The following is a 24615-nucleotide window of genomic DNA, read 5'->3' on the forward strand; positions in this document are numbered from 1 at the left end:
GGTTTGATAAATCAATTTTTAAAAAAACTTCCAAAGTGTACACTGCATACAATTTCTTTACTTTGTTCAGCAAGGCTTGCTCCCTAGTCAACAGTCTCATGGACAAGTGAACAATATATACATTTTGTTAAGTAAATGAATCATAAAATTTCAATGTGTGGTTGCTGTTTTTAAAAAAAGGATTACAGCCTTGCTCAAATGATTAGAATAAATCCATTTTAAAAAAATCTCCAAAGCCTTCATTAGGACATCTAAAATCAAAGAATGATTTCTCCCCCCTCTCTCTTTTCATTTGCATGCAGGATTTTGAGTTGTGTACAGATTCACTGCATCCATTTTTAATTGATTGGATCGCTGATTCATTCAGTAAGACATTTTAAAAACCTGGTAACAGCCCTAAAGGGGGAAGCATTCAAAAATATGACCGGTATCTCACATTCAACCTGCAAATTGTGACTTGTTCCACCCTTCTTGAGCACAGCTAGTATATTATTCTATAGCGCTTCATGGTTTTGTTTTGTTTCTGAGAAGGAGCTGAATGACACACATACCCTTTTTAAAAGTGCCTGACTTCTTGCATTAAGGCTTTGCTGTCTTGGAATCCCATGTCCCAGGTGTGGGGAACCTTTGGCCCCTCCATATTGCTGAACTGCCAGCTCCCATCATCCCTCTGACCATTGGTCATGCTTGCGAGGGCTGATGGGAGTTGTAGTTCAGCAGCAACTGAAGGTTTCCCACACCTGCTATATATTGCTCAGTGGCTATGGAATTTTGACTTGACAGTTGTGGGGAGGGGCGATCGAATGGTGTATCCTGGAAAGGGCCATGGCTGGCTGGCCGGCCAGTGAAATGGATGGCACATTCTTCAAAAGGACATGGCTGGCTGGAAACAGGAGGACTCCACAATGTAATGTTCTGCTGCTTTTCTTACTTAGACGGAACAAAAAGGATGAATAACAACGAGGAGTTTTCCCCCCACCCCTCACGTTTCAATTTTCCCTTTCCCTCTGCAGACCCTGGGGCACATTGGCAAGGTGATCAAAGTGTTTGGAGATGGGGACTTGCGGGTGTCTTTTGCAGGCCAGTCCTGGACCTTCAACCCCGCTTGCCTGACGGCCTACCAGAGGGAGGAGGATGCAAACCTCATGACCACCGAAGATGCCAAGGAATCTAAAAGTGAGGAGTCTGAAAGGAAAGCAGTAGCCAGCTTAGGAGGGATGGGGAAAGCCTTTTAATAATCTGTACAGTGGTACCTCGGGTTACATACGCTTCAGGTTACATACGATTCAGGTTACAGACTCCTCTAACCCAGAAATAGTGCCTCGGTTTAAGAACTTTGCTTCAGGATGAGAACAGAAATCGTGCTCTGGTGGCGTGGCAGCAGCAGGAGGCCCATAGGCTAAAGTGGTGCTTCAGGTTAAGAACAGTTTCACATTAAGAACAGACCTCCGGAATGAATTAAGTTCGTAAACCAGAGGTACCACTGTACTTTTCTGTCTATAAGACGCCCCCTAATTGAGGGGCTCAAATTTAAGAAAATGGGGGGAGATGGCACAGAGTTGTTGAGCTTTTTTTGGGGAGGGAATATCCACGGTTGTTGAGCAATTGGGCGGGGGGGGGGGAGGGGATGTGGAACCGAGTATCACTCACCCAACTGGCAAACGCTTACAATTGCAAGCGACACACGCCAAATTGCCAAAACGGAAGCCAATCCAAAGCAGCCCTTGCCGCATGGAAAAGTACGTTAATTGGAGGACTATTTCCCATCTCTCCAAACAGGCACGCTGCTCTCTGTGCTGGGAAGGCTGCTGACCCAAAAGATGGAAGCGGACAGCCCGGGGCGCCTGGTCATAGAGGCTGCACATGGAAATGCATCCAAGGTCCGGGAACTGGTTCAGAAATATCCCGACAAGGCAAGTCATCTCTGGCAACGGGGCAGATATTGTATTTTTTAAATATCTTAAAACTTTGTGTGCGTGTGTGTTCAAAGTATTTATTTATTAAAAAATAATCGCTGGGTTACAGCCAACGCTAGCCCTACTCATAGCAGAACCCTTTGAAATCTGAGTAGCTCCTAGGTTCAGAAGCGGCAATGCCTCTGCGTTACCATTCACTCAAAACGGCAGGAGGAGGAAAGAGGTCTTTTCCATTCGCAAAATTTATGTACCACTTTATTGTGTTAAAAAAAAGAGAGAGTTTTGAAGAAGTTTACAAAAAGGATAAAGCAATAAAAATTATTGGTGAAAACAATTAAAACAACTGTTTAGAACGTGGGTACGCAAACTAAGGCCTGGGGGCCAGATCCGGCCCAATTGCCTTCTAAATCTGGCCCGCGGACAGTCCGGGAATCAGCGTGTTTTTACATGAGTAGAATGTGTGCTTTTATTTAAAATGCATCTCTGGGTTATTTGTGGGGCATAGGAATTCGTTGTTATTTTTTCCAAAATATAGTCCGGCCCCCCACAAGGTCTGAGCGACAGTGGACTGGCCCCCTACTGAAAAAGTTTGCTGACCCCTGGACATAAAAAAAACGACAACCCAATAGTGGGTTGTATCCAGTTATCAGGTGTAAATGCAAGCAACAGTAAGAACCTAAGTAGAGCCCTGCAGGTAGATTAGACTAAAGGTCCATCTGGTCCAGCATCTTTTTCTCACAGATGCCAGCCTTCAGGGGAGCCTGCAAATGCCGCAGCAACACTCTCCCCAGTTGATTCCCAGGAACTGGTATTCAGGGGAACTCGCGAGAACTTTTTAGCAAAGCGGCACCAGCAATTTAGAACACCGTTCCCCTTGAAACCAGACAGACACCTGCACTTCTGCTATTTTGTCACCTGCAGTAAACTGTTTCATTTTGACGAGTTTTTCTTTTTTAAAAAAAGAAAAAAAAATTAATTAAATGTTAGAGAATTAATTTCATTCAGTGTCAGTCACCCCGTTCTGTAAATTTATTGGTCTTCATAATTTCGTTATTTTTATGTTGTTGTTGCTTTGAGTTGGCTGTTTATCAACCTTCTTGTTGAATAAGTGAAATGATGACCCTACCTTTTCTCATCAGGTTGACGTCAAAAACCAAGGCAGGACAGCCTTGCAAGTGGCCTCTTACCTGGGACAGGTGGAAGTGGTGAAGATCCTGTTGCAGGCCCATGCCAACATCAACCTGTGGGACGAGGAAGGAGACACGGCTCTGCATTATGCAGCATTTGGGTAGGTGGTGACCCCTGAGAACAGCTGTCGCTCAATGTGTGCACTCGGCCTTCTTTGTCCAATGGAAGTATGTCCACCATGTGGCACTGCCTGCCTTCTTACTTACAAGCAATCAGGGCGTAGCTCTGTCTGTCTTTGCTCTTGCTCTGCCTCCCATTGGTCTACCTGCCTTCCTCCCTGTCAACTTCAGAGGGAACCAGCCACCACTGACTTAAAACCCCTGGACTTAACCTGAGGAATAAATGTTTGTAATATGAATCTAGGAACAGCTCCAAAAAGTTCTTCTAAGTCCTCCTTGCCAATCACAGCAGGCCTAGTTCTAATAATAGCCTGTTCTATTTATATACACCCTATCTTCTTCAAATCGGAAAAAGCCTAAATATGGCAGTACAATTTATTTATTTGAAACTGCTTTTGTAGGGTGACAGTCCTACTCAGAGTAGACCCACTGAAGTTAATAGGTGCAACCAACATGGGTTCAGCCATTTCAGTGGGTCTGCTCCAAGGAGTACTTCAATGTACGCTTTTTTTCTTGCATTGTAAAATTGCTTTGAGACAGCTTCCTATGTCTTAAGGCAGAGGTTTTCAAAGGGTGTGGCAGGAGGGAATAGCAAACGTGGCAGGAAGATTCAAGGACAATCAAAGAAACATTTAAACATTTCAGTGTTTCTACACTGATACTATGGTATCAAAATAATTCTTTTTAATTTGCAGAATATGGATAGATATATTTTCAAAATGAGAGCAAGGGCATTGGCTACTCTTTTACAGTTCTCCATGACATACTGTTGTGAACAGGGATTTTCAACTCTGACAAATAGGAGAGATCAGAAAAGAGAGAGGCTTCTTCGTGTTGATAAGGAGATAAGGAGTTTGTTTCAGATTAGACCTAATATAAATGAGCAAAAACAAGCTTACACCTCTTCTTGAGTTTGTATACATATTTAAGGTACAGACTCATTTAGAATTATACTTTGGGAATGATTCGTGTTCTTGTTTTATACTTTCTAGATGCCCCATGTTCATATTATAAAGTAGTCGTGTTCTGTGTTATAAATCATGACTGCTAGATTTCTTGTTTTCCAATGTATTCCTTATCAATTTAAAAAAATTAGTGCGGTGGGAGCAAATTTTTATTCTGAAACCGTGACCCAGAGAAAAAAGTTTGAGAACCACCGTCTTTTTATATATTTTTATTTATGATTTTCAGTTTCATACATTTCAATTATTATACAATCCTTTTAACATTTAAAACCTGTCTTCCTTCCCTCTCTTTCTGCGATTCCTTAAATTTATTCTTAATATTTTCTGCATATCCAAATTAGTTTGCTCATTTATTCATCAACATTAAATATATACTCTTATAAAACTGCAGGTTATTACAATAATCCTGCCAATGTTCTTATCTGTTTACAGTCTGTCTGTAAATATTCCACAAACCATTTCCATTGTTTTATAAAACATTTGTTATCTTGATTTCTTATTTTTCCGGTAAGTTTTGCCATTTCTGCATCTTCCATAAGTTTTTGTATCCATCTGAGAACCACTGTCTTAAGGGAAGGGCTGTATCTCAGAGCAAGAGTGTTTGAAGGTCCCGCATTCATTCCCAGCATTTCCCAGGGGGAGATGCCTGCTTGAAACCCTGGAGAGCTGCTGCCTGTCAGTGCAGACAATATTGAACCATATGGAACATGGCTCAGCAGAAGGCAGCTTTTGGTGTTCCTCAACGTCTGTACTCTGACACTCTTTCCTCTTGACTTTTCACCCCTCTCGCTGTCCAGGAACCAAGCAGATGTGGCCCGCTTCCTGGTCAGCAAAGGGGCCAACGCCGATCTCCAGAACAACACCAAGTGCACAGCCCTGTACATTGCCGTCAACAAAGGCTTCACGGAGGTCGTGCAGGCCCTGTGCGAGCACAACTGCGACGTCAACCTGCCGGTGGGTTTTGTTTCGGTTTTTTTAATCTTTGCATTTGCATTCTGACTCATGGAATCATAGAATTATATTGAGTTGGAAGGGACCCTGGTGCAGGAAATTTGCAGCTGCCCCACGTGGGGATTGAACCTGTGACCTTGGTGTTATCAGCACCATGCTCTAGCCAACTGAGCTGGTTGGGGGGGAGGCATGTTGTGCTGTGGAATCTTTGTGCCCATCGGTGAAGTGGAGATGATCTGAGCAGCTAACAGGCAAGGGCGTTATGGATTGAAAGTGGTGGGCACCTGCAGTGATAGTGGCTACCTTAGAGGACATCAACAGGGGTTTAGGCAAATTGACGGAAGGGAAGGCTGTCATTGGCTGCTGCTCAGGGCATTAATGGTGTCCCTGAATACTGCCAGGAATCTTGGAGTGTGGGAAGAGCTGTTGTGCCCGGGTCCTGCTTGCAGACTTCCAATTGGCGACTGCTGACAGCAGGATGCAAGACTTAGATGGGCCTTTGACTGGATCCAGCAGCCGGGGAATCTTCTTGTGTTCTTATTCATTGTACTCTTCCTGGGTGGCTTTGAAAAGGGGTGATGGGTAAATTCACAGAGGATCAGTCTATCAGCGGCTGCTAGCCACGATGTCTCTGTTCTTCCCTCCCCTCTTGGAGACACCTGACAGAGATTTTGTGTACCGTACTGCCTGTCCCCCTCAAGGATTCGTACGGCGACACCCCCCTCCATTACGCCATCACAGCCGACTTCAAGTGCATCATCGAGGCCCTCACCGAAGTCCCCAACATCGATTTCACCATCCAGAACCAACAAGGATTCAATCTGTTGCAGCATTCGGCTCTGAAGGGGAACAAGCTGTAAGCAAAAGAGTAGAATGAACTTAAGCAATTTTAAATTTTTTTTTATACATTTTCCACAATTCTTATATACGTACGTAAAATGTTACCCATCGCAAGTCGCTTAAGCATAGTGACAATGGGGAGCTGTGAACAAACTGCGTTAGGTAACATTTTTCCTCAAAGCGATATGTGGACTTATTTTGTCATGCTTTAAATTACGGCCGTACCTCAGAAGTCGAACGAAATCTGTTCTGGAAATCTGTTTGACTTCTAAAACATTCGGGAACCAAGGCACAGCTTCCGATTGGCTGCAGGAAGTGCAGGGGTGGGGTGGTCTCTGAGCTCTGACAAAACCTCTTCCTTGCCTGGAGGGAGGATAGAGAGTGTATTCAGCACAGGTAAAATTGGCATTTGCTGCCCCGCCCATTTTTGCCTCTGGCCCCGCCCACCACTGCCATGTGGGCATCTAGGAAGGTTGTTCAGAGGGGAATGCAGCCACTCAGGAAAGGTTTCCCCCATTAAGGCTGCTGAGCCACAGCAGTTCCTAAATCAGTGTTCCCCGAACCTGGGTCTCCAGCTGTTTTTGAACTACAGTTCCAATCATCCCTGACCACTGGTCCAGCTAGCTAGAGATGATGGGAGTTATAGTCCAGAAACAGCTAGAGACCCAAGTTTGGGAAACAATGTTTAAAATAATATTCCTCCTCCTTTAAGACTCGAGCGTAGGGAATATTTTCTATTCCGGATGTTGCTGAACTACAACTCCAATCAGCCCCAGAAAACATGACTGATAATCAGGGGTTATGAGAGTTGTCATTCAGCAACATCCAGAGAGCCAAAGGTTCCCTCATGCTTGTTTTAGCTCACCTGTGGTAAACCCAAAACCTCCCTTCTCCTCTCTTAATTTCAGTTCCTGGGAAGATCAGTGCACATTCTCTTGCTCTTCTGCCTCTCATTTTTCTGCTTGTTGGACTGTGTCACTTCCAGCAGCCACCATTTAGGCCACTAGTTAGGCCACCATTTAGTAACCACTGAGTTGGCAATGCATGCTTGCCCTGTGAGACATCCGATGCCCTAGACACGCTCCCTCTTTTTTCTTTTCTTCTTCCCCTCCCACCCCGCTTGGCTCTGATCTTTCCCACCTCCCAGAGCCATCAAGAAGATCCTGGCAAGAGCCCGGCAGCTGGTTGACGCTAAGAAGGAAGATGGCTTCACCGCCCTGCATCTCGCCGCCTTGAACAACCACAAGGAGGTGGCGGAGATCTTAATCAAAGAGGTAAGCAGCAAGGAAATCGATATAAGGGCGTAATAAGAGCCCTGCCGGATCAGCCCAGTGGCCCATCTTAGTCCAGCAACCTGATCTCACAGTGGCCAACCGGATGAAACTTTCAAGCTGGACCTGAGAGCCTTCTCCTTGAATTTGTCTCATCCTTTTAAAGCTATCCAATTTGGCAGCCCACACTACATCTTGCGGGGGGTGAATTCCTGAGCTCCGAATTCCCCAGCATTCAGCCTCATTGGGTGACTCTGAGCTCTAGTATTATGGGGTGGCGGTAGAGGTGGAACTTAGCCATCATAAGTTGGGCCTTTCCTTATCATCTCATTCATCGTTCTCCTGGGCCGCTTTAAAAGGAGAGAGTGATCTTGCAATTCAAGCCTTCTGGGCTTTCCAGTGGGGCATTTCATTAACCGCTGTAAGAACAGGACGCTGAACTAGATGGGCCTTTGGCCTGATCCACCAGCCAGGCTCCTCTTACGAGTAGCAACGAGGGAGAGCTGTTGTCTTCAAGGACTTCCCACTGGTCAGCCACTGGCGAGAACAGGAGGCTATAGACTAGATGAGCCTTTGGCCTGATCCAGGTTCCGTCTCACACATGCAAGCAGCAACCCATATTCCCCCGCTGGGGCCAGAGTCCAGAGCCTGCTTTCTTGCAGCACTGTAGGTCCGGAAAGACAAACAATCAGAGCTGAGCGATGTGGAGAAGGAGCCAAGTTTTGCAAAATGGAACCATGGTGTTGTCTTGGCAAGCTGAGCGCCGCTGCTGTCGTCTTTCTTCCACCCTCAACCCGACCAGCATGCCCACGGCCTCTGCATACCCCGTTCCCTTTTTCAGGGCCGTTGCGACATCAACCTCAAGAACAACCGCAACCAGACCCCGCTGCACTTGGCCGTCACGCAAGGCCACATGGAGATGGTGCAGCTGCTGGTGAGCGAGGGCTGCGATGTCAACGCGGAGGACGAGGACGGCGACACGGCCATGCACATCGTCCTGGAAAGGGAGCACCTGATGTCCATCATGGCCAAGGAGCAAGAGGAGGGAGAGGAAAGCCTCTTGTCTAAGGTATGTATGTGAGAGAGAAAGGGAGATTCTGAACCAATCTCCTAGAACCAGTTGCCTAGATCTTAGATGGGTTTTACTGTATTGCATCTTTCGAAAAGGAGAACATAGGAGGTTCTTCCCCAAGTCCAGCCAGTGGTCCCTCAAGCTCAGTGTTGTCTACACTGGCTGGCAGCAGCTTTCCCCCAGCCCTCCCTGGAAACGGGTTGAACCTGGGTCCTTCTGCCTGCAAGGCAGACGCTCTCACTGAGCTATAGCCCTTCCCTTAAGAGACAGGAACACAGGAAGCTGCTGTGTATTGAATCAAACCATTGGTTTGGCTCAGTATTGTCTACACAGACCAGCTGCAGCTCTTCAGGGTTTTCAGACAGAGAGTCTCTCCTTCCTCTGCCTGGAGATTCCAGGGATTGAACCTGCCTGCGTCTGCAAGGCAGATGCTCTGCCACTGAGCTACAGCCCATTAGATGTAGGAAGCTGCATTATTCTGAATGAGACCATTGGCCCATTTTGCTCAGTGTTGTCTACACTGACTGGCAGCAGCTGTCCTGGATTTCAGACTGGGGATAATTCACAGCCGTACCTGGAAATTGAATCTGCAACCTTCAACACGCCAGGCTTGATTGCTCTGCCACTGAGCTACAGCTCTTCCCCAATGCAGAGGACCGATTAACATGTAAGAGGGATGGTCACTCTGTATGAAATGCAAGTTGTGGTCCAGCAGGATCTGAAAGGCCGCAGATCTACATCCTAATTGCGTCTACATTATTAATTAGGATCTACATCCTAATTGCGTCTAAATTGTGTTTTAGATACAAATGGCTGCGTTGTCTTTTTTTTTTTTGTGGGTGTCTTCTTCAGCATGTCATTGATACAACAATTGTGTATTTGCGGTGGATATCAACTGGACCCATCCACATACTATTCTTGCAGCCTGGAGGGGGCAACTCTTGCACTATAGCACAACAAAAGTAGGACCCCCCCCCCAAAAAAAAACCAACAACATTTGTGGTGTAAAAAGTTGCAGGATTTCAGCAGTAAGTGACAGGGCATACACTGATTGGAAATAAAGGCAGCATGTCCTCCTCAAAACTTTTTCAGATGCAAAATATATAGTAGATTGGTATATTTATTTTATGTTTTTTATGGAAGCTACTTTCTTAGGATACTTTCCCTAAAAGGGGGCTAATGAGTATTTTAATTCTTTGACAACTATAACATGTATAACAAATGTTTAAAACCAATTTTTATTTTTTTTACTTCTCCACTGCTCATTTTAGCTCCAGGCCTCTGGCTTCCTTGGAAATCTTGAGCTGAACGTGGGGGCGGCCATCGCGTGCTACTTGGCTCAAGAAGGCGCCGACGTCAATTACGCCAACCACAGGGGGAAGTCCCCCCTTGACCTCGTTTCGGACGGAAGTATAGCGCAGCTCATCAAGAACTTCTCCCAAAAATTCAGGTAGGACCAGCCCCATCCTCTCCCGGTTTGACTTCTCTCCTTGACTTCAGCAGGTCATCGTTCCAGGGCCCCCTCTTCTCATTTCATTGTTGAAATGTTCTATGCCAGCTGTGACCCAACACATTGCCCGCAAAGTATATGTCCTCAAAAATTCGTGATGCACAAAACACTGCTCTTCCTTCTCCATTCTTGTTTGCACTGTTCAGCCCCACCCCCTTGACTTGCCCGTGAACACTAGGACTGGACACCCGCTCTCCCTCCTGTTCTGGCAAAGGGTGGACCAAAAACTTCTCTCTGGGAGCAAGCGCGACAGTGGCTGATTTAAGCGCCTTCCCCTTCCATTGATGGGATGGAGTTAACACACTTTGTGGCCCTCTCCCTCCCTTTCTGCCATAGGAGCCAACTCCCAAGGGCCATAGAGCTCCTGCCCCCACAATAACATATTTGAGGGGGCTGCCCCCCCTGCAAAATTGATGGGCTTTTCCATTCGAATGATGTGCGTGCTCTGTGTCATGTGATTGATTATGCGGGGCAGGGCTCACCTGGCCCCCACGATATTTTTTTCAGGTTGGCACCCCTGCTTTCTGCACTTGTAGAGGCGGCAGCCATTTTGTGTCAGGCCGCGCCCCCACGGCAGCCATCTTGTTTTGTGCTGTGCCGCCACAGCGGCCATTTTGTGGCTGGCGCCCGCAGCGCTCTCTCTCGGCATTCATTATTGCGGATGCTCGCCCAGCTTTAGACCTGACGCCTAGTTCTTCTCTGTGTCTCTTCCGCTTTTGGCATCTGCAGGGAGCAGCAGGACCCTTCAGAGAACTCCACGGTGGTGTGCAGCCAGAGGCGAGTGCACACGACCCCCAACACCATGACCAACCTCAGTGTGGCAAAGGTGGCAGCTCCCTCCGAGTGCCTGGTCTGCTCTGAGCTGGCCCTGCTCATCCACTTCTCCCCTTGTCAGCACAGCATCGTGTGTGAAGGTATAAAGGGAGCACATCATCTTTGATCCCTGAGGGCATGCCTTTTCTTTTCCTGTTTGCACTTCCTCCCTGGGGTGCTGTAAAGCAAAATTGCACCAAAATGGGGAGAGGCCCAGGGTTCAAATCCCTGCCTCTCAGCCCTATCCTCCCTTGCAGGGTTGGTGTGAGGATAAAATGGGGAGAGGGGGAAACCACGTAGGCCCCCTTGAGCTCCTTGGAGGAAAAAGGCGGGGTGTGAACATAATAAATAAATAAACCGGCGCCTGTTCCAACCATTTCTCCCTCTCCTCGTCCTTAGAGTGTTCCAGAAGAATGAAGAAATGCATCAAATGCCAAATGACAATTACCAAGAAGCTAAAGCAAGGTGAGGACAGTTCGTTGTAAACTCTTACGTTAAGGTGTGTTGAATTTTTCAAATCCCAAATTCAAGGAAAGAGGGGTGCTGAAAAGGTGTAACGTGACTTGGGAATTCAAAATATATTTTGGTTAAATTAATATAATTTAGCTTTTCTTGGTAAGCAAAATGTGTGTAAAATTGCATAGAAATCATTCAAAATGATTGCCACTTACTTGCAGTTATAATATATTCAATATTATTATCATTTGTTATTATTTAGCATCACCTGACATTTTCAGAGGGTAAAATTTGGTTTTCTGAGAGCAGTTCATGTGCTTTTTAATCAGATGTGGATTCACCAAGCTTAGATGTTGCCCAGTCACAAAAATAGTAGCAGATCTGATTTCCCTCCTACCCAGAAGCAAATTTTTAAGATCCCTTCACTGAAGAAATTAAGTCCTGCTCCCTAAAACGACAAATGCAAAGCATAGAGAATATGGACGTGGGAAGAGGGAAAGGCCTGTAGTTCAGTGGCAGAGCATCTCCTTTTCATGCTGGGCTGGGATAGCTCAGTCAGTAGAGCATGAGACTCTTTGTCTCAGGGTTTTGGGTTTGAGTTCCACGTCGAGCGAAAGATTCCTGCACTGCAGGGGGGTTGGGCTAGATGACCCTCGCGGTCCCTTCCAAGTCTACAATCCTATGATTCTACACAGAAGGCCACAAGCTCAATCCCCGGCGTCTCCGGATCAGGCTAGGAAATCTAAACTTGTCTGCAGTTGCAGAGAGCTGCTGGCACAGCCCATGCAGACAGCACTGAACCCTGACTTTCTCTTCCTCTCTTCCCTCGAACAGACAGCACGGAGGTGGAGTGTGTTTCTGGTTCGGAATCCACCGGCCAACAGAAGCTGATGGAAGACCTCCAGAACCGCTACCGGCAGATGGAGGAGCGGATCACCTGCCCCATTTGCATCGACAGCCAAATCAAACTGATCTTCCAGTGCGGGCACGGGTCATGCCAGGAGTGCAGTGCCGCCCTTTCCGTCTGCCCCATTTGCCGGCAGACCATCCGGGAAAGGATACACATCTTTGTTTGAAGACGGCTCGCTCTTCCTTCTCTGCCCTGCCGCAAACCCACCCTCCCCCTTAATTTCTTTGTCCAACCCCCCCCTTTTGGATGAGAATCGCAACCGGCCTGTTTCTTAATAGCCACGAAGGAATGTGAGAGAGGCAGTTGGTGATGGGAGAATCATGAGATTTGGGGCCCCCTGAATCCCAAGGCCCAACATGGCTTGCTTTTGTCGTTCCCCCTCCCCTTTTTAAGACTAACTAGAATAAGCGTGGCCATGGGCCAAGAGGCGGACTGGACGCAACTGAGGGGTGCTGTGTACGGAAGCCTGCGAGGGCCAAAAACGGTGGTCTGCAGCGAGAAAGACCTCTTGGTGTAGCGCGTGAACTCTTTTTCCTTCTTCGTAGCCTTATCCAGCTTCTGAAGGGACAAAAATACACGATCTTCCAAAAAAGAGAGAGAGAAAGAAAAGACAAGCACATTTCTTTCAGTTCCGTGGAGCGTGGGAAACGGGGGGGGGGGGGGAAGGAAAGCAATATTCTTGCACTTTAAAAAATGGTGGAGGGTAAATTGGGTTCCTCCTTTCCTGGAGAGAGGGGCAGGCCTCATTGGAGAGAGGACGCTCACAACCAAATATTCCACACGTTCCCCTCCCCGCCGCTGCCTTCCAGTTTAGAGAATCCTCTATTTTAACAAAGCCATGATCCAATATGATAAATGGTGATGGACAGAGATTGTTTGTGTGTGTGTATGAGAGAGAGAGAGAGAGAGAGAGAGAGAGAGAGAGAGAGAGAGAGAGAGGGTGAGGGTGCAGGTACTGGCTAAACCCCCCCCCCAAAACACTGAAACAGAAATATTCTTCTATGTTGAAGTGCAAATGTTTTTATTTCTTCAAAATGCCCAAAATGCCACACGCAGGTGTTTTCCGATGAGAGAGTTCTATTAAAAGTCGAGAAATTAAAATGAAAAATGAATTGACAAACAATTTCCCCCCTCCTTCCCACCCTTGATTTAAGACATTTTTCATATCCCACCCCCCGGCCATGCCTAGTGCAAATGATTCAGGTGTTTAACACTGTCCTTGTGATTAAAGGGAGCCAAATCTAGGGTTTGGTGTGAACGGAACGTTGACAAGCCACAGCAAACGCAACAGTCCCTTTCCAGAGAAAGAAGGATAATTTATTATGCTTTGGGTAGGTTGGGGTGGGGGCTGAGAATGAAAGCCAACTAGTTGCTCTAAGCCACAGTTCAGTTGTGTGTTGGGAAACCATGGTTTGCTGCAACGTACCAAATTGAGTCAGCCATGCTCGTCCAAACTCTTAATGCGACTGTGAGTGTTTTTGCTTTCAGGGTCAAGCGGATCCTGACACAGGTCTGGTGGAAATGTGCAAGGCATTTGTTGAACCTTGTTTCAAAACTTCCCAGGGACTCTCTTTGCCAGGCTTGCCTTGCTGTTGGTCTCTGCGTGTTGCAGAGGATTTTAGCAATGGGGGGGGGGGACTACTGTTTTTTTATTATGTATTTTAGTTGGAGCCCAAAAGGTGCGCTCTCCTGATTTTTCCAGGTCGTTCTGAGACAGTCCCTGAACCCTGGAGCTTGCAATCTGAAATACATTACACACAAGGAAAAAGGACTGGTGAGGGAGGAGGAAACACAAGGCACCAATGCCAAAAATTACTATGGTGGCCGGCTGGGATAGAATCTGCTCAGGTAGCTTGATTGGACACTTGCCGTGAGGACAAAGTTGAAGGAGGTCCAAAGATAGCTGGTGTCTCAGCAGAGGTAATGGAATAGCTGTGTTTCCCTTCTCTCCCTCTGCAGCCCAGTGTACATGCCCTCATCTCATGCACCTTTTGGGCTTCTTGTACACACCACACAAGCAGAATTACGTAGTCCAAAACACCCCAAAATCCCTTAACGGCTGTATGTTTCACAAGCAGAGTAGGAGTGTTACACAGTGGTACCTCTGGTTAAGAACTTAATTCGTTCCAGAGGTCCGTTCTTAACCTGAAACTGTTCTTAACCTGAAGCACCACTTTAGCTAATGGAGCCTCCTGCCGTGTGATTTCTGTTCTCATCCTGAGGTAAAGTTCTCAACCTGAGGAACTACTTCCGGGTTAGCAGAGTCTGTAACCTAAAGTGTCTGTAACCCGAGGTGTCTGTAACCTGAGGTACCATTGTATGTATTTTGATGAAAGGGGGCCTGCAGTAAAATGTGGTAGCGCAGGGTGCTCATTTCCTGGTGCCAGCCAGCCAGCCAGCCAGCCACCTGTCCATGCCCTCTTTGGGGACACTTCATTCACAAGAGGTTCCCCTATGGGGGCGTTAATACATACTCTTATTCTGTGGAACTAACCACAAGGCAATAGGTTTGGAGGTATGGGACCTTACATGGCTATTAACGAAGCAGAGGATCCTGAGCCATACCCTCTGCCTCCAGAATGGCACAATGAACCATGGTTGGCATGACGTCCAGGTTTAACAAACACCAGTGCCTTTGCTCCTTTTGAAGCACTCCGGACAATATCAGTGAGATGGGTTGACTTGGACAGATGGCAAGGTGAGTGTTTTGTCTTATTTTCCCTACCACTGTGTATGGCATTTGGCTGCAGAATTCAGCTGCCTAGATGTTATTGGGTTTGTGAGTTGTTGTTTTTAAGTTTCTAGCCCTCATGACTGAAATCTCAGAAAGGTGGCTAGTTAAGGTTTTCTGCGCTTTTGGTGGCGATGAGAGGCTTCTGTAGCCTGAGCAGCTCCTTGAGCCACCCGACAACGAGCAAAAAGCAAAACAAGGCAAAATCAGGAAGTGTTAATTATATTGTATGGAATTTGCCGTCGTGAGGTAGCTTTGAAAGGGGGCCAGGAGGACGGCTCACCACAATGAGCCTGGATAGCTCAGTTGGTTAGAGCGTGGTGATAATAATGCCAAGGTTGCAGGTTCAGTCCCTGCAGGGAGCACTGCATATTCCTTCACTGCAGGGGGTTGGACTAGAATCAGGTTGGCAAGGTTTACCTCGCCTGGGCCGGATCACTCCAGTGGAGATCCCTCCATGGGCCGGAACGTGCACATGCCCCCGCGATTTCCGACATCTGCGTCTGTGCAGACACGGTTTCCTGTGTCTCTGCAGACATGATTTCCAGCGCCGTGGAAGCGATTTCCAGCACTGTGGAAGCGAGTCCCTGTGCCACGCTGCGACAGTTTAGCGCAGCATGTGGGGACTTGCCGAGTGGGTCGCTCATTTCGGGTGCGGCTCATGGGCCAGTTAAACAACCCCCGTGGGCTGCTTGTGGCCCATGGGGCTTAGGTTGCCGACCCCTAGACTAGATGATCCTCAGGATCCCTCCTAATTTGATGATTCTATTACAGTATTTATTTGCCATTTACATGCTAAAAAGGTTTACTGCTGCTACATCATCATAATATCTAATAAATTACACATTTTCAGTAACATAAGTAAACGGTGACTCTTCAACCTTAGCATTTGACACCTGAGAGACATACATTTTCAGCACCTGTTCTCTTCCTGTGACTGCAATTTGTTTTAATCTGAATTTTAAATGGTTGCAAGCAACCCTGGGGCCTTTTTGGCGTAGGGTGCGTAATAAATGTGATTATGGCAGAGCGCAAGAACGCCCCTGTTGTCCGCGATCATATTGGGAGAGCATCACCGAACAGGTAATGCAGCGGAACGATGTGTGGACGGGGCTGTATGAATCTGGCATTGCAGGGGGTTGGACTAGATGACCCTCGGAGAGCCCCTCCTATGAATCTGGTCAAATCCGCCACCAATTTGTCAATGACACGCTGCACAAAAAGACATTGGTCCGGGGAAGCCCTCGGGTGTCGACTGCATCTAGTTTTGCAATCTCTTCTCTTTGCTGTCTCCATCCCTGGCCAAACCTGCAGCAAATTGTTCTTCCATCACTTAGCCCAATGCTAAGACGTGCGGCTTGAGTGAACAAGCGCAGAGTGTTCGGAGACCACGGACAAGTAGTTCCCTTTCTCTGCCCAGCTGTGAAGGGCAGCGAAGTCAGGGTTAGCCTGCTGTGAAGAGGAAGGCAGGGAGAATATCCTCCCTGCTCGGTTTTTGAAGAACGGAAAAACCCGTGGTGCGATCAAGCAGGTCCTGCCCTGGCAGGCTCATTACAAAGCCCCGGGAACTCGATGTTTTGTGGGTTGGATGATTCCGGCTCTCGCTGCGTTTTCAAGTTTGCCAAAGGTTTCTTCTTTTAATGTCAAGGTGGACCGCATCTGGATTTTGGGGGAGCCTGGCTTATTTATCCAGTCAAGAGCAGGCTCCCGGGGCAGCCTACAAATATCATTGATAAGTCTTACAAAGCCTTAGAATCGGAAAAGCTTGTTTCCTCCTCTGGGCACAGCCCAGTCTCTTCTTATGTTTGGCTTTCCTAGGGGAAAGTCGTGCAGCGGCATCCCTTCGGAAGCACAAAATGCCACCTTTGAATAGTGACCACCTGCATTTCCTCCAGATAGGTGTTTGTTGGCTTTATTTTGCTGAAACAGATTTGAGAGTTCTGCCAACCTCTGGGTGAGCTGGCTTCCCGCCCTTTGCATTGTGATGAGCCGAGGAGGAGGAGGAGGAAAGTCGTGGCCTACCTTGGAGGAATAAGTAGCAAAGAAGGGAGTGAGGGTGCTAGCTTGGACCCAATTCCCAGGTAAATGGAAGGGATGTTGGAGAAGTTCAATGAAAAAGAGATGCTGGAGCAGAAATTCCCAATGTTCAGAATTGAGTCAGTGGTTAGAATGTCAGATTAGGACCTGGGAGACCAGGGTTCTAATCCTCACTACTCTACCTATAAAGTAGCTTCTTAAAGACCACCAACCTTTTCCTTAGGAGGAAATATTTTTTGTGAATTGAGAGAAATGTATGCGAGTCTAATTGTGTCCTGCCTGGGCAGTTTTAAAATGGGTTTGGAATATATATATATAGGGACGTGGGTGGCACTGTGGGTTAAACCACAGAGCCTAGGACTTCCTGATCAGAAGGTCGGCGGTTTGAATCCCCGTGACGGGGTGAGCTCCCGTTGCTTGGTCCCTGCTCCTGCCAACCTAGCAGTTCGAAAGCACGTCAAAGTGCAAGTAGATAAATAGGTACCACTCCGGCGGGAAGATAAACGGCGTTTCCGTGCGCTGCTCTGGTTCACCAGAAGCGGCTTAGTCATGCTGGCCACATGACCTGGAAGCTGTACGCCGGCTCCCTCAGCCAATAAAGCAAGATGAGCACCACAACCCCAGAGTTGGCCACGACTCGACCTATATATATCAGCATTTCTCTCTCGATTACTGCTAGCCATGATGACTAAATGGAACCTCCAGCATCAGAGGCAGTATATGGGTAAATAGCATGTGCTGCCAATGAATAATATGAGTACATTGCTGCCTTCATGCCTTGGCTTGTGAATGTTTTCTGGGAACATCATTCTAGCAGAAAGGATGCTGTGCTGGATGGACCTTTGAAGAAAAGCAAACCTCAGTGGTTGTGCATCTCTCTTGAATGCAGAAGGTTCCAGGTATCTCCAGGTAGGGCTAGCGATGATTGAACGAATCATGTAAACAAAGATTAAATACATTTTAATGGTGAGTAGGTCTGCCAGCAACTATTAACAGCTAAGTATATGGCTAAGAGTGGAACCTCCTTGTACAGGAGCAGGATACCTCTGAATGCCAGTTCTTAGGGAGAAACACCAGGGGGCAGCAGACTCTTGCCTCCTTGCCTGCAAATGAGCTGCTGGAGGTGTGTTAGATAGCTGTGGTTGCAAACAGGGCAGTGAATCAAAGACATAAACTGTTGCTGTTCCCCACAAGCAGCTGGTTTAAGTCTCAATGTTTTTCTCTGTAATTTCTGTCTGCATTTCCGTTCTAATCTCAGATATATTTTCGAGCTTGCTGCTATTGACGAGAGAGAGAAAGAGATTTGTTTGTGAGTTGTGGATCTGCATAATTGTCTGGGACATCTTGTCCCGCAAACAATTTTTAAAATTCTTGGAATTCTCTTGACGGAAGACGTTTTCTCCATTGCTCCTTAGATTTTTGTTCTTTATCTTTTGCAGCCCTTCCAGCCATATGCTTTCCTTGTGCATTCATTATGATTTGTCTTCGCAGTGGTGTCAGGGGCAGTTTCAGGGCTGCTTTCCACCTGCAAAGGTTTTGAGCATAGCTGTCAAGTGTCCCTTATTTGAAGGGACAGTCCCTTATTCCAGCGCCATGTCCTGCTGCTGTCCCTTATTGATAGATGTCCCTTAAATGTCCCTTAAATGATGTCCCTTAAATTTCAAAGAAAGCAGCTTCTCTCCCTCCCTCCCTGCCGGCCAGGGAGGAGGGAGGCTCCAACTGTGTTGCTTGGCTGTGTTGCTCACCCAATAAGAAGTCTAAGAACGACTGGGGGGTGGAGCTTGCATGCCTTGTGTGTGGCTAGTTAATGCAAGCTGAGGGGGGTTTTGAATGCTGGACGCCATTTTGTTGCACGTGCTGCTGCAAACTTTGCAGTGCAAAGCCAGGCCGGGGAGCCATCTTAAGTTGAGGCTGCATAGGCCTTGTGGTGCATGTGATTCAGATTCTATTCAGTTGAACCTCTGGTTACAAAGTTAGTTGGACAGTGTTCTCGAAGCTACCAGCATGAGTTTGACCAGACTGCAGGAGGACAGGAAGACTGGAGTGCCTGGAACAGGTGAAGCTGCAGGTCCCTTATTTTGGCTGCTGGTCCCTTATTTTCAAATCTGTAAATTGACAGCTATGGTTTTGAGGTCAACACACCGCTTCGTTTCCAATCAGTGCGCGTGATGTGACTTCTGCTGAAATCCTCTAACTTTTTGTACCACAATTTTTCCAGGGGTTCTTGTTCCCCTGCCCCCACTTTTGTTGTCCTGTAGTGAAATAGTGTGGCAACATTCAGGAAGTATTGCAGAACCAACTAATAAAGCAGAATTATGTGAGGACTGTCCAGTATATATCCACAACGAATGCACTGTTATTGCCTCCATGACATGTTCCCTCAGTTTCCAATATTAAGTTTCATTTCCACATCAGTTTGCAGATTGATCGACTTCCTTAGTCCTCGCGCAAACCCATCAGTGTGTTAATGCAACTTTCTCCTGACGTACACACAATTTTGTCTGCATTGTTGGCTGATGTGCTCATTTTGAGCATGCAGTGTCCCCTAAAAATAACACATTTTTTGTATGTTGTGTTCAGTGGCGTATGCATTTTTGAATGCACATTTTACCATGGGGTGCACGGTTTTTAAAAAAAACGTTACTTGGCATTGCAAAATTCGGAGAAGTTCAAATTTTGAAGAAGTGCTGCATTTCAGTTGGTTTATTGTTTCAGAAAGTGTGACTTAAGTAGGTTGACCTGTACAGGGGAACTGACTCAAATTCCATCCACAAATGACCACAATGTCCAGGCCTTTCTCTTATAACTCCATATGACCTTCCCTTCCCACCGCCTTTTCTATCTCGCTTCTTGACACAGGACTGAAAAAGACATGCGAGGTTGCAAGGAATATTTTCCCCTCTCCTTGGGCCAAAATTAAATTGAGCTGGATTCAACAATCATTGAGAACCGGCCAAGTCAAACAGCCAGATGTGAAAATTGAAAGAAGGGGGGGAAAGGCAGAAACTCTCATTAAAGAGAAGGGAGAATTAAGAATAGCCTGTTGTGCAGCTTATGTAATATCATTTACCATGGCTGTGTGTCAAAGCATCTAAACACAGCCAGCCTCTCTTTATAAAAAAAAAATGGAGAAAGTAACAGCATGGTTCAGTTAAGGACAGGGCTATTTTCCATCTTTTGGGGCAAGCCCCGGCCTGGTATAGAATCAGGGGATAGAATGCAGTGCAAAGTGTTATCAATTTTCATTTTTAAAGAAAGCCCGCAAGTTCCTAGACCTCATTATGGTTAGGAAGATGGGCCTAACCCCTACTTACGATCTGAAGCTGTAAACTTTTGACCTGGCGATTCTACCACCTCTCTCTGAAGCATGCTTAGGCCAGATCTAAGTTTCTTTTGTTTTCAGTGAACTTGCTTATATTATAGGCTTTAAAAAGAAAAAACGCCCATGATTCTTTAGCAGCTTAATTGCCCGAGCCTGCAAAACACCGTGCACGTATGATGTTGCTGCTTGTGACTTGGCCGAAACGGCCTCGTGATTTGGATCAAAAGGCCTTTGGGGCCACATCAGCCCTACGTGATGAATGTTGTGCACGAGTGCTTCAGGTTTTGAACTCATCTCCTGTGTCCAGAAGGGACGCGGGTGGCACTGTGGGTAAAACCTCAGTGCCTAGGACTTGCTGATCACAAGGTCGGCGGTTCGAATCCCCGCGGCGGGGTGAGCTCCCGTCGTTCGGTCCCAGCTCCTGCCCACCTAGCAGTTCGAAAGCACCCCTAAGTGCAAGTAGATAAATAGGTACCGCTCCAGCAGGAAGGTAAACGGTGTTTCCGTGTGCGGCGCTGGTGCCGGCTCGCCAGAGCAGCTTCGTCATGCTGGCCACGTGACCCAGAAGTGTCTCCGGACAGCGCTGGCTCCCGGCCTCTAGAGTGAGATGAGCGCACAACCCTAGAGTCGGACACGACTGGCCCGTACGGGCAGGGGTACCTTTACCTTTTACCTGTGCCCAGATCGCAGACTTAACCTTGATGTGGCTTGCCCAGACTTTGAACCCCGCTCAGGCATCTCTGCCCTCTGGGGCTACAAGCTGCACCTCATTCAAGTCTCATCATGCCACCCTTTTGATTTTTATCAATTCCCTGCAAGGGGGGAGAATTGGGGCTTATTTTCCCAGGCGCCCACCTCTCCTTCTCAATCGCAAAACCTATGCAAGCTCCCCCCAAAGTCCCTTTCTCCATCTGATTTTTCCCCTGGCACACACACCTCCCAGCTGCAATGCCCGCTGCTCGGACACCAGAGGTTTTCTTTGGCTATCGTGCCTTCAGAGCAAACATCTCGTTTCTCCTGACTTTTTTTTTTATATAAAAAAAGAGCCAGCCTCCCTCAACTTCATATTAGGAGCTGTGTCTGTCTCCGCCTCAAAGCACGAGGGGAACGACAGAGCTTTGCTTTCCAAGAAAGTGCTCTCTGGCTTGAAAGAAAACCGTTCCACCCTCGCCTTGGCGCGAGCATGACCCTAAACTGCCCAGGGATAGCAAGCCGTTTCCCTTGCTCCAGGGAAACTGCAGCCTTTTCTGCTTGTCTCAGATTGAAGGAGGCTCCAAGGGAGAGAACTGGGTAATGGTTTCTTATATCTCCTCATTGCTTCCTATAATCCTCTTTTTTTTTTAATAAAATATTTATTTGTTTTTCCAAATACAAAAAAAAACATACACCAAAAACATTACACCGAATAAAAACAAAAAATCCAGTTTTCAGACTCATTTTTACAGAACCTTCTTTCTTGACCTCCTCACGCCTCCCTTTTTTGTGTTCCTCTTTGTCCAATCAGATACAGCAAATCCTTACCCTTCTTCAAAACTCATTTCTAATTGTTATAATCACTTCTATTATGTCTCCAATCTTTCCTCTTTATAATTGAATACCTTTAACATATTATTTACTTTGACGTAATATAACCTTATTTTTTCACCCTTTTTCTATTACATTTTTTGCATATTTTTTAACACTGTACCACTGATGCCATATTATTTCATATCCAACATCATTTTAGCATTCATACACTTTACAATGTTTCTGCAGATAATTCTTGAACTTCTTCCAGTCCTCTTCCACCGCTTCTTCTCCCAGGTCTCGGATTCTGCCAGTCATTTCTGCCAATTCCATATAGTCTATTACTTGCATCTGCCATTCTTCCAAGGTGGGCAAATCTTGTGTCTTCCAGTACTTTGCGATGAGTATTCTTGCTGCTGTTGTCGCATACATAAAAAACGTTCTATCTTTCTTTAACACCAATTGGCCGACTATGCCCAAGAGAAAGGCCTCTGGTTTCTTAGGGAAGGTATATTTAAATACCTTTTTCAGTTCATTATATATCATCTCCCAGAAAGCCTTAATCTTCGGGCACGTCCACCAAAGATGAAAAAATGTACCCTCAGTTTCTTTACATTTCCAACACTTGTTATCAGGCAGGTGATAAATTTTTGCAAGCTTGACTGGGGTCATGTACCTATAATCCTCTTTTTAATTTTTTACCCTGCTCTGGGGTGGCACCAGTTTAGGGCTCATGACTGATGGAGTAGAGAAAGGAAGGCAGATCAGCGAGTAGAGCCTTACATGCAGAAGGTCCCGGGTTCAATCTCTGCCATCTGCAGGTATACAAGAAGCTTGCTTTATAACGGGTCAGGCCATCTTGCTCTGTACTTCCCGCACTGGCTGGCAGCAGCTCTCCAGGGTTTCAGGCAGGGCTCTCTCCCAGCCCTACCTGGTGATGCCAGGTATCAAATCTGGGACCTTCTGGGTGCAAGGCAAATGCTCTTCCACAGAGCTACAAGCATTCCCTGGCCAGGCTGGGAGAGTCCTATCTGAAACCCTGGACAGCTGCTGCCAGTCAGTGCAGACAGCACAGAGCTGGATGGACCCAGCGGTCTGACAGTGGCAGAGAGCAGCTTCCTATGCCTCAGCCCCTCCCTGCAAGCAGCTTGGAGGCACCATTTGCAAGACCCACCAGGTCTCAGAACGACACTCTGCTCTTCCAGGGCATCAGCTGGAAGTTAAAATGAGTTTGGTGGTTCCCCTCAAACCAAGAGCTTGCTCCCAGCAGCTCAGGGCAACGCACAAATCTCGCTCCCTGCTGTTTCTTGTGCACACAACGACCCTGTGAGGTAGGCAAGGCTGTAAGATGGTCACTGGCCTAGAGTCGCCCATTGAGCTTCGTCAAGGCAAACCCAAAGGTTAGGTAGAGGCAACTGCAGTCAAGTATAGGTGCTACACAGCAATGGTGGTTTCCCTGCTTCCACCAAACTTCCTCCAGAGTCCCCTTCTGTCAGAGGACAGAGCTATGTGCACACCCTGGCCTCACCTGCCCCCCTCATACCTATGCTGCAGCAGTGAAGGGCACTGCCCCCTTGCTAAGAGTGACATATGTTTCCTCTCCCTGTCCACTTTGCTTTATATGCATGCATTTTTGTGTGTGGGGGGGGTGCCATCTTGACCTTGGCTTCAAGCAACAGACTGGCTAGCCCTGAACCTCCTGGCTGAGCAAAAATCTGAACTCAACTCTCCCTGGTCCTCATTCGGACATTCTAACCACTATACCACACTGTCACTCGGCACCACCCCAAAATTATTTCCTTTCAGTTCTCCATATTTCTACTTTGCTTTGTGGATTTTTAACCTTGTATTGTCACCTTGTTGCGTAACCCCCCCCCCCGGGACCTTCTGGTAAAAGGTGGGGCTGAAATCGAAGAGATCAAAATCTGCATCCGTATTTTGGACGGTTGTTCAATTTCTGTGCATTTGGACACCTCTTAAGGTGAACCACATTTTCCTGAGATCGAGGAGCCAGTTACCACCGACGTTTAGAAACAATGGGAAGCCATTTTGAAACAAGATGGCGGACCCAACCTTTTACAACCACATTGGTTTTATCCAAATTTTGCGTGATGCTTCTTGAGATCATGGAGCTGGTTTTCTGCTACGTTTGGAAGAGAGGGCTGTCGATGGCTACTAGACATGATGTTTACGTTCTGCCTCTTCAGCTGGAGGCTGCAATGCTTCTGAATACCAGTGTCTGGAAACCCCAGGAGGGGAGAATCCTCAAATCCTGCTTGCTGCTTTGCCACAAGCTTCTTGTCAGCCACTGTGAGAACAGGTCTCTGGACGAGATGAGCCACTGGCCTGATCCAGCAGGCTCTTCTTGAGTTCTTAACTGGTCGCCATTTTGAATCAAGATGGCGGATTAAACCTTTCCAAATCCCACTGATTTTAAGCAAAACTCCACAGTTTTTGTTCTGTTTCTTAGAACTCCCGAGTCACACTGGGCATGAGGCTTCTATATAATAAGAATAGTAAGAATAGCAGCGGTTGCTGGCATTGCCCTAGATCTCCTTGTTTTCTTTCTTTGATCCAGTGTTGTTTACCAGCTTGTGAAAGCAGAGCAACCAGATGAAACTGATGCTCCTACTGGTCTCTGCCCACCCTGCCTTCCTAGAAGATGCCGGTCAATGAACAACACATTTCGTAACATGGAACATCCCCCCTATGAAATATTCCAAAGGGAAACTTCTGAATCTGGATTCTGCTTCTGCTTTCCATCCCACCATTTTCTCCTCCCCTCCTATACTCCCCCCCCCCTTTTTTTGGGAGCAGGGTGTCATTGCATAAATCGCCTCCCTGCTCCAGCTGCTGAGACACAGCTGTCTGAGCTGCCTCTCTCTCTTTCTCTCTTTCGCTTCCCTGAGCACAGCTGTTGGGCTGTCCAGTGGTGCCCCCCCTTTCTCCCTCCTCTGTTAACAGAAAATCACAGAGTAATATGAAACGGCTTGGCAGGAGCTGGTTTT

The 24615-nt window shown here is 47.0% G+C and overlaps 2 protein-coding genes and 1 long non-coding RNA gene across 4 annotated transcripts in view; 2 read left to right on the top strand and 1 right to left on the bottom strand.

Annotated features, from left to right (window-relative positions):
- Positions 1 to 12625, top strand: part of MIB2 (MIB E3 ubiquitin protein ligase 2) — a 73277-nt gene extending 60652 nt beyond the window's left edge. The window contains exons 9-19 of the mRNA XM_081871460.1: positions 1014 to 1176; positions 1780 to 1913; positions 3056 to 3204; positions 4986 to 5142; positions 5841 to 5995; positions 7127 to 7253; positions 8092 to 8319; positions 9594 to 9772; positions 10562 to 10746; positions 11045 to 11110; positions 11936 to 12625. Of these exons, the coding sequence (XP_081727586.1) occupies positions 1014 to 1176; positions 1780 to 1913; positions 3056 to 3204; positions 4986 to 5142; positions 5841 to 5995; positions 7127 to 7253; positions 8092 to 8319; positions 9594 to 9772; positions 10562 to 10746; positions 11045 to 11110; positions 11936 to 12177 (1785 nt within the window). The 3' untranslated portion in view covers positions 12178 to 12625. The remainder of the gene's footprint in view (positions 1 to 1013; positions 1177 to 1779; positions 1914 to 3055; positions 3205 to 4985; positions 5143 to 5840; positions 5996 to 7126; positions 7254 to 8091; positions 8320 to 9593; positions 9773 to 10561; positions 10747 to 11044; positions 11111 to 11935) is intronic.
- A 644-nt stretch (positions 12626 to 13269) lies between these two features.
- Positions 13270 to 24615, top strand: part of MMP23B (matrix metallopeptidase 23B) — a 30148-nt gene continuing 18802 nt past the window's right edge. Inside the window, exons 1-2 of one of the 2 annotated variants that reach the window (XM_081871216.1) lie at positions 13270 to 13931; positions 14519 to 14709. The gene's annotated coding sequence lies outside the window, so the exon portion shown is untranslated. Of the gene's footprint in view, positions 13932 to 14518; positions 14710 to 21265; positions 21392 to 24615 lie in introns of those variants that run through there. The other variant, XM_081871217.1, reaches the window with a different exon arrangement.
- On the bottom strand, positions 18317 to 22736 carry LOC309347091. Its single transcript, XR_014158841.1, has 3 exons — positions 22284 to 22736; positions 20775 to 21422; positions 18317 to 20398 (listed from the first exon to the last, which is right to left on the bottom strand). It is a non-coding gene; the product is annotated as an uncharacterized lncRNA (long non-coding RNA).

Source organism: Podarcis erhardii (assembly GCF_964252035.2).
Source record: "Podarcis erhardii genome assembly, chromosome: 7".
In the NCBI taxonomy this organism is placed as follows: Eukaryota; Metazoa; Chordata; class Lepidosauria; order Squamata; family Lacertidae; genus Podarcis; species Podarcis erhardii.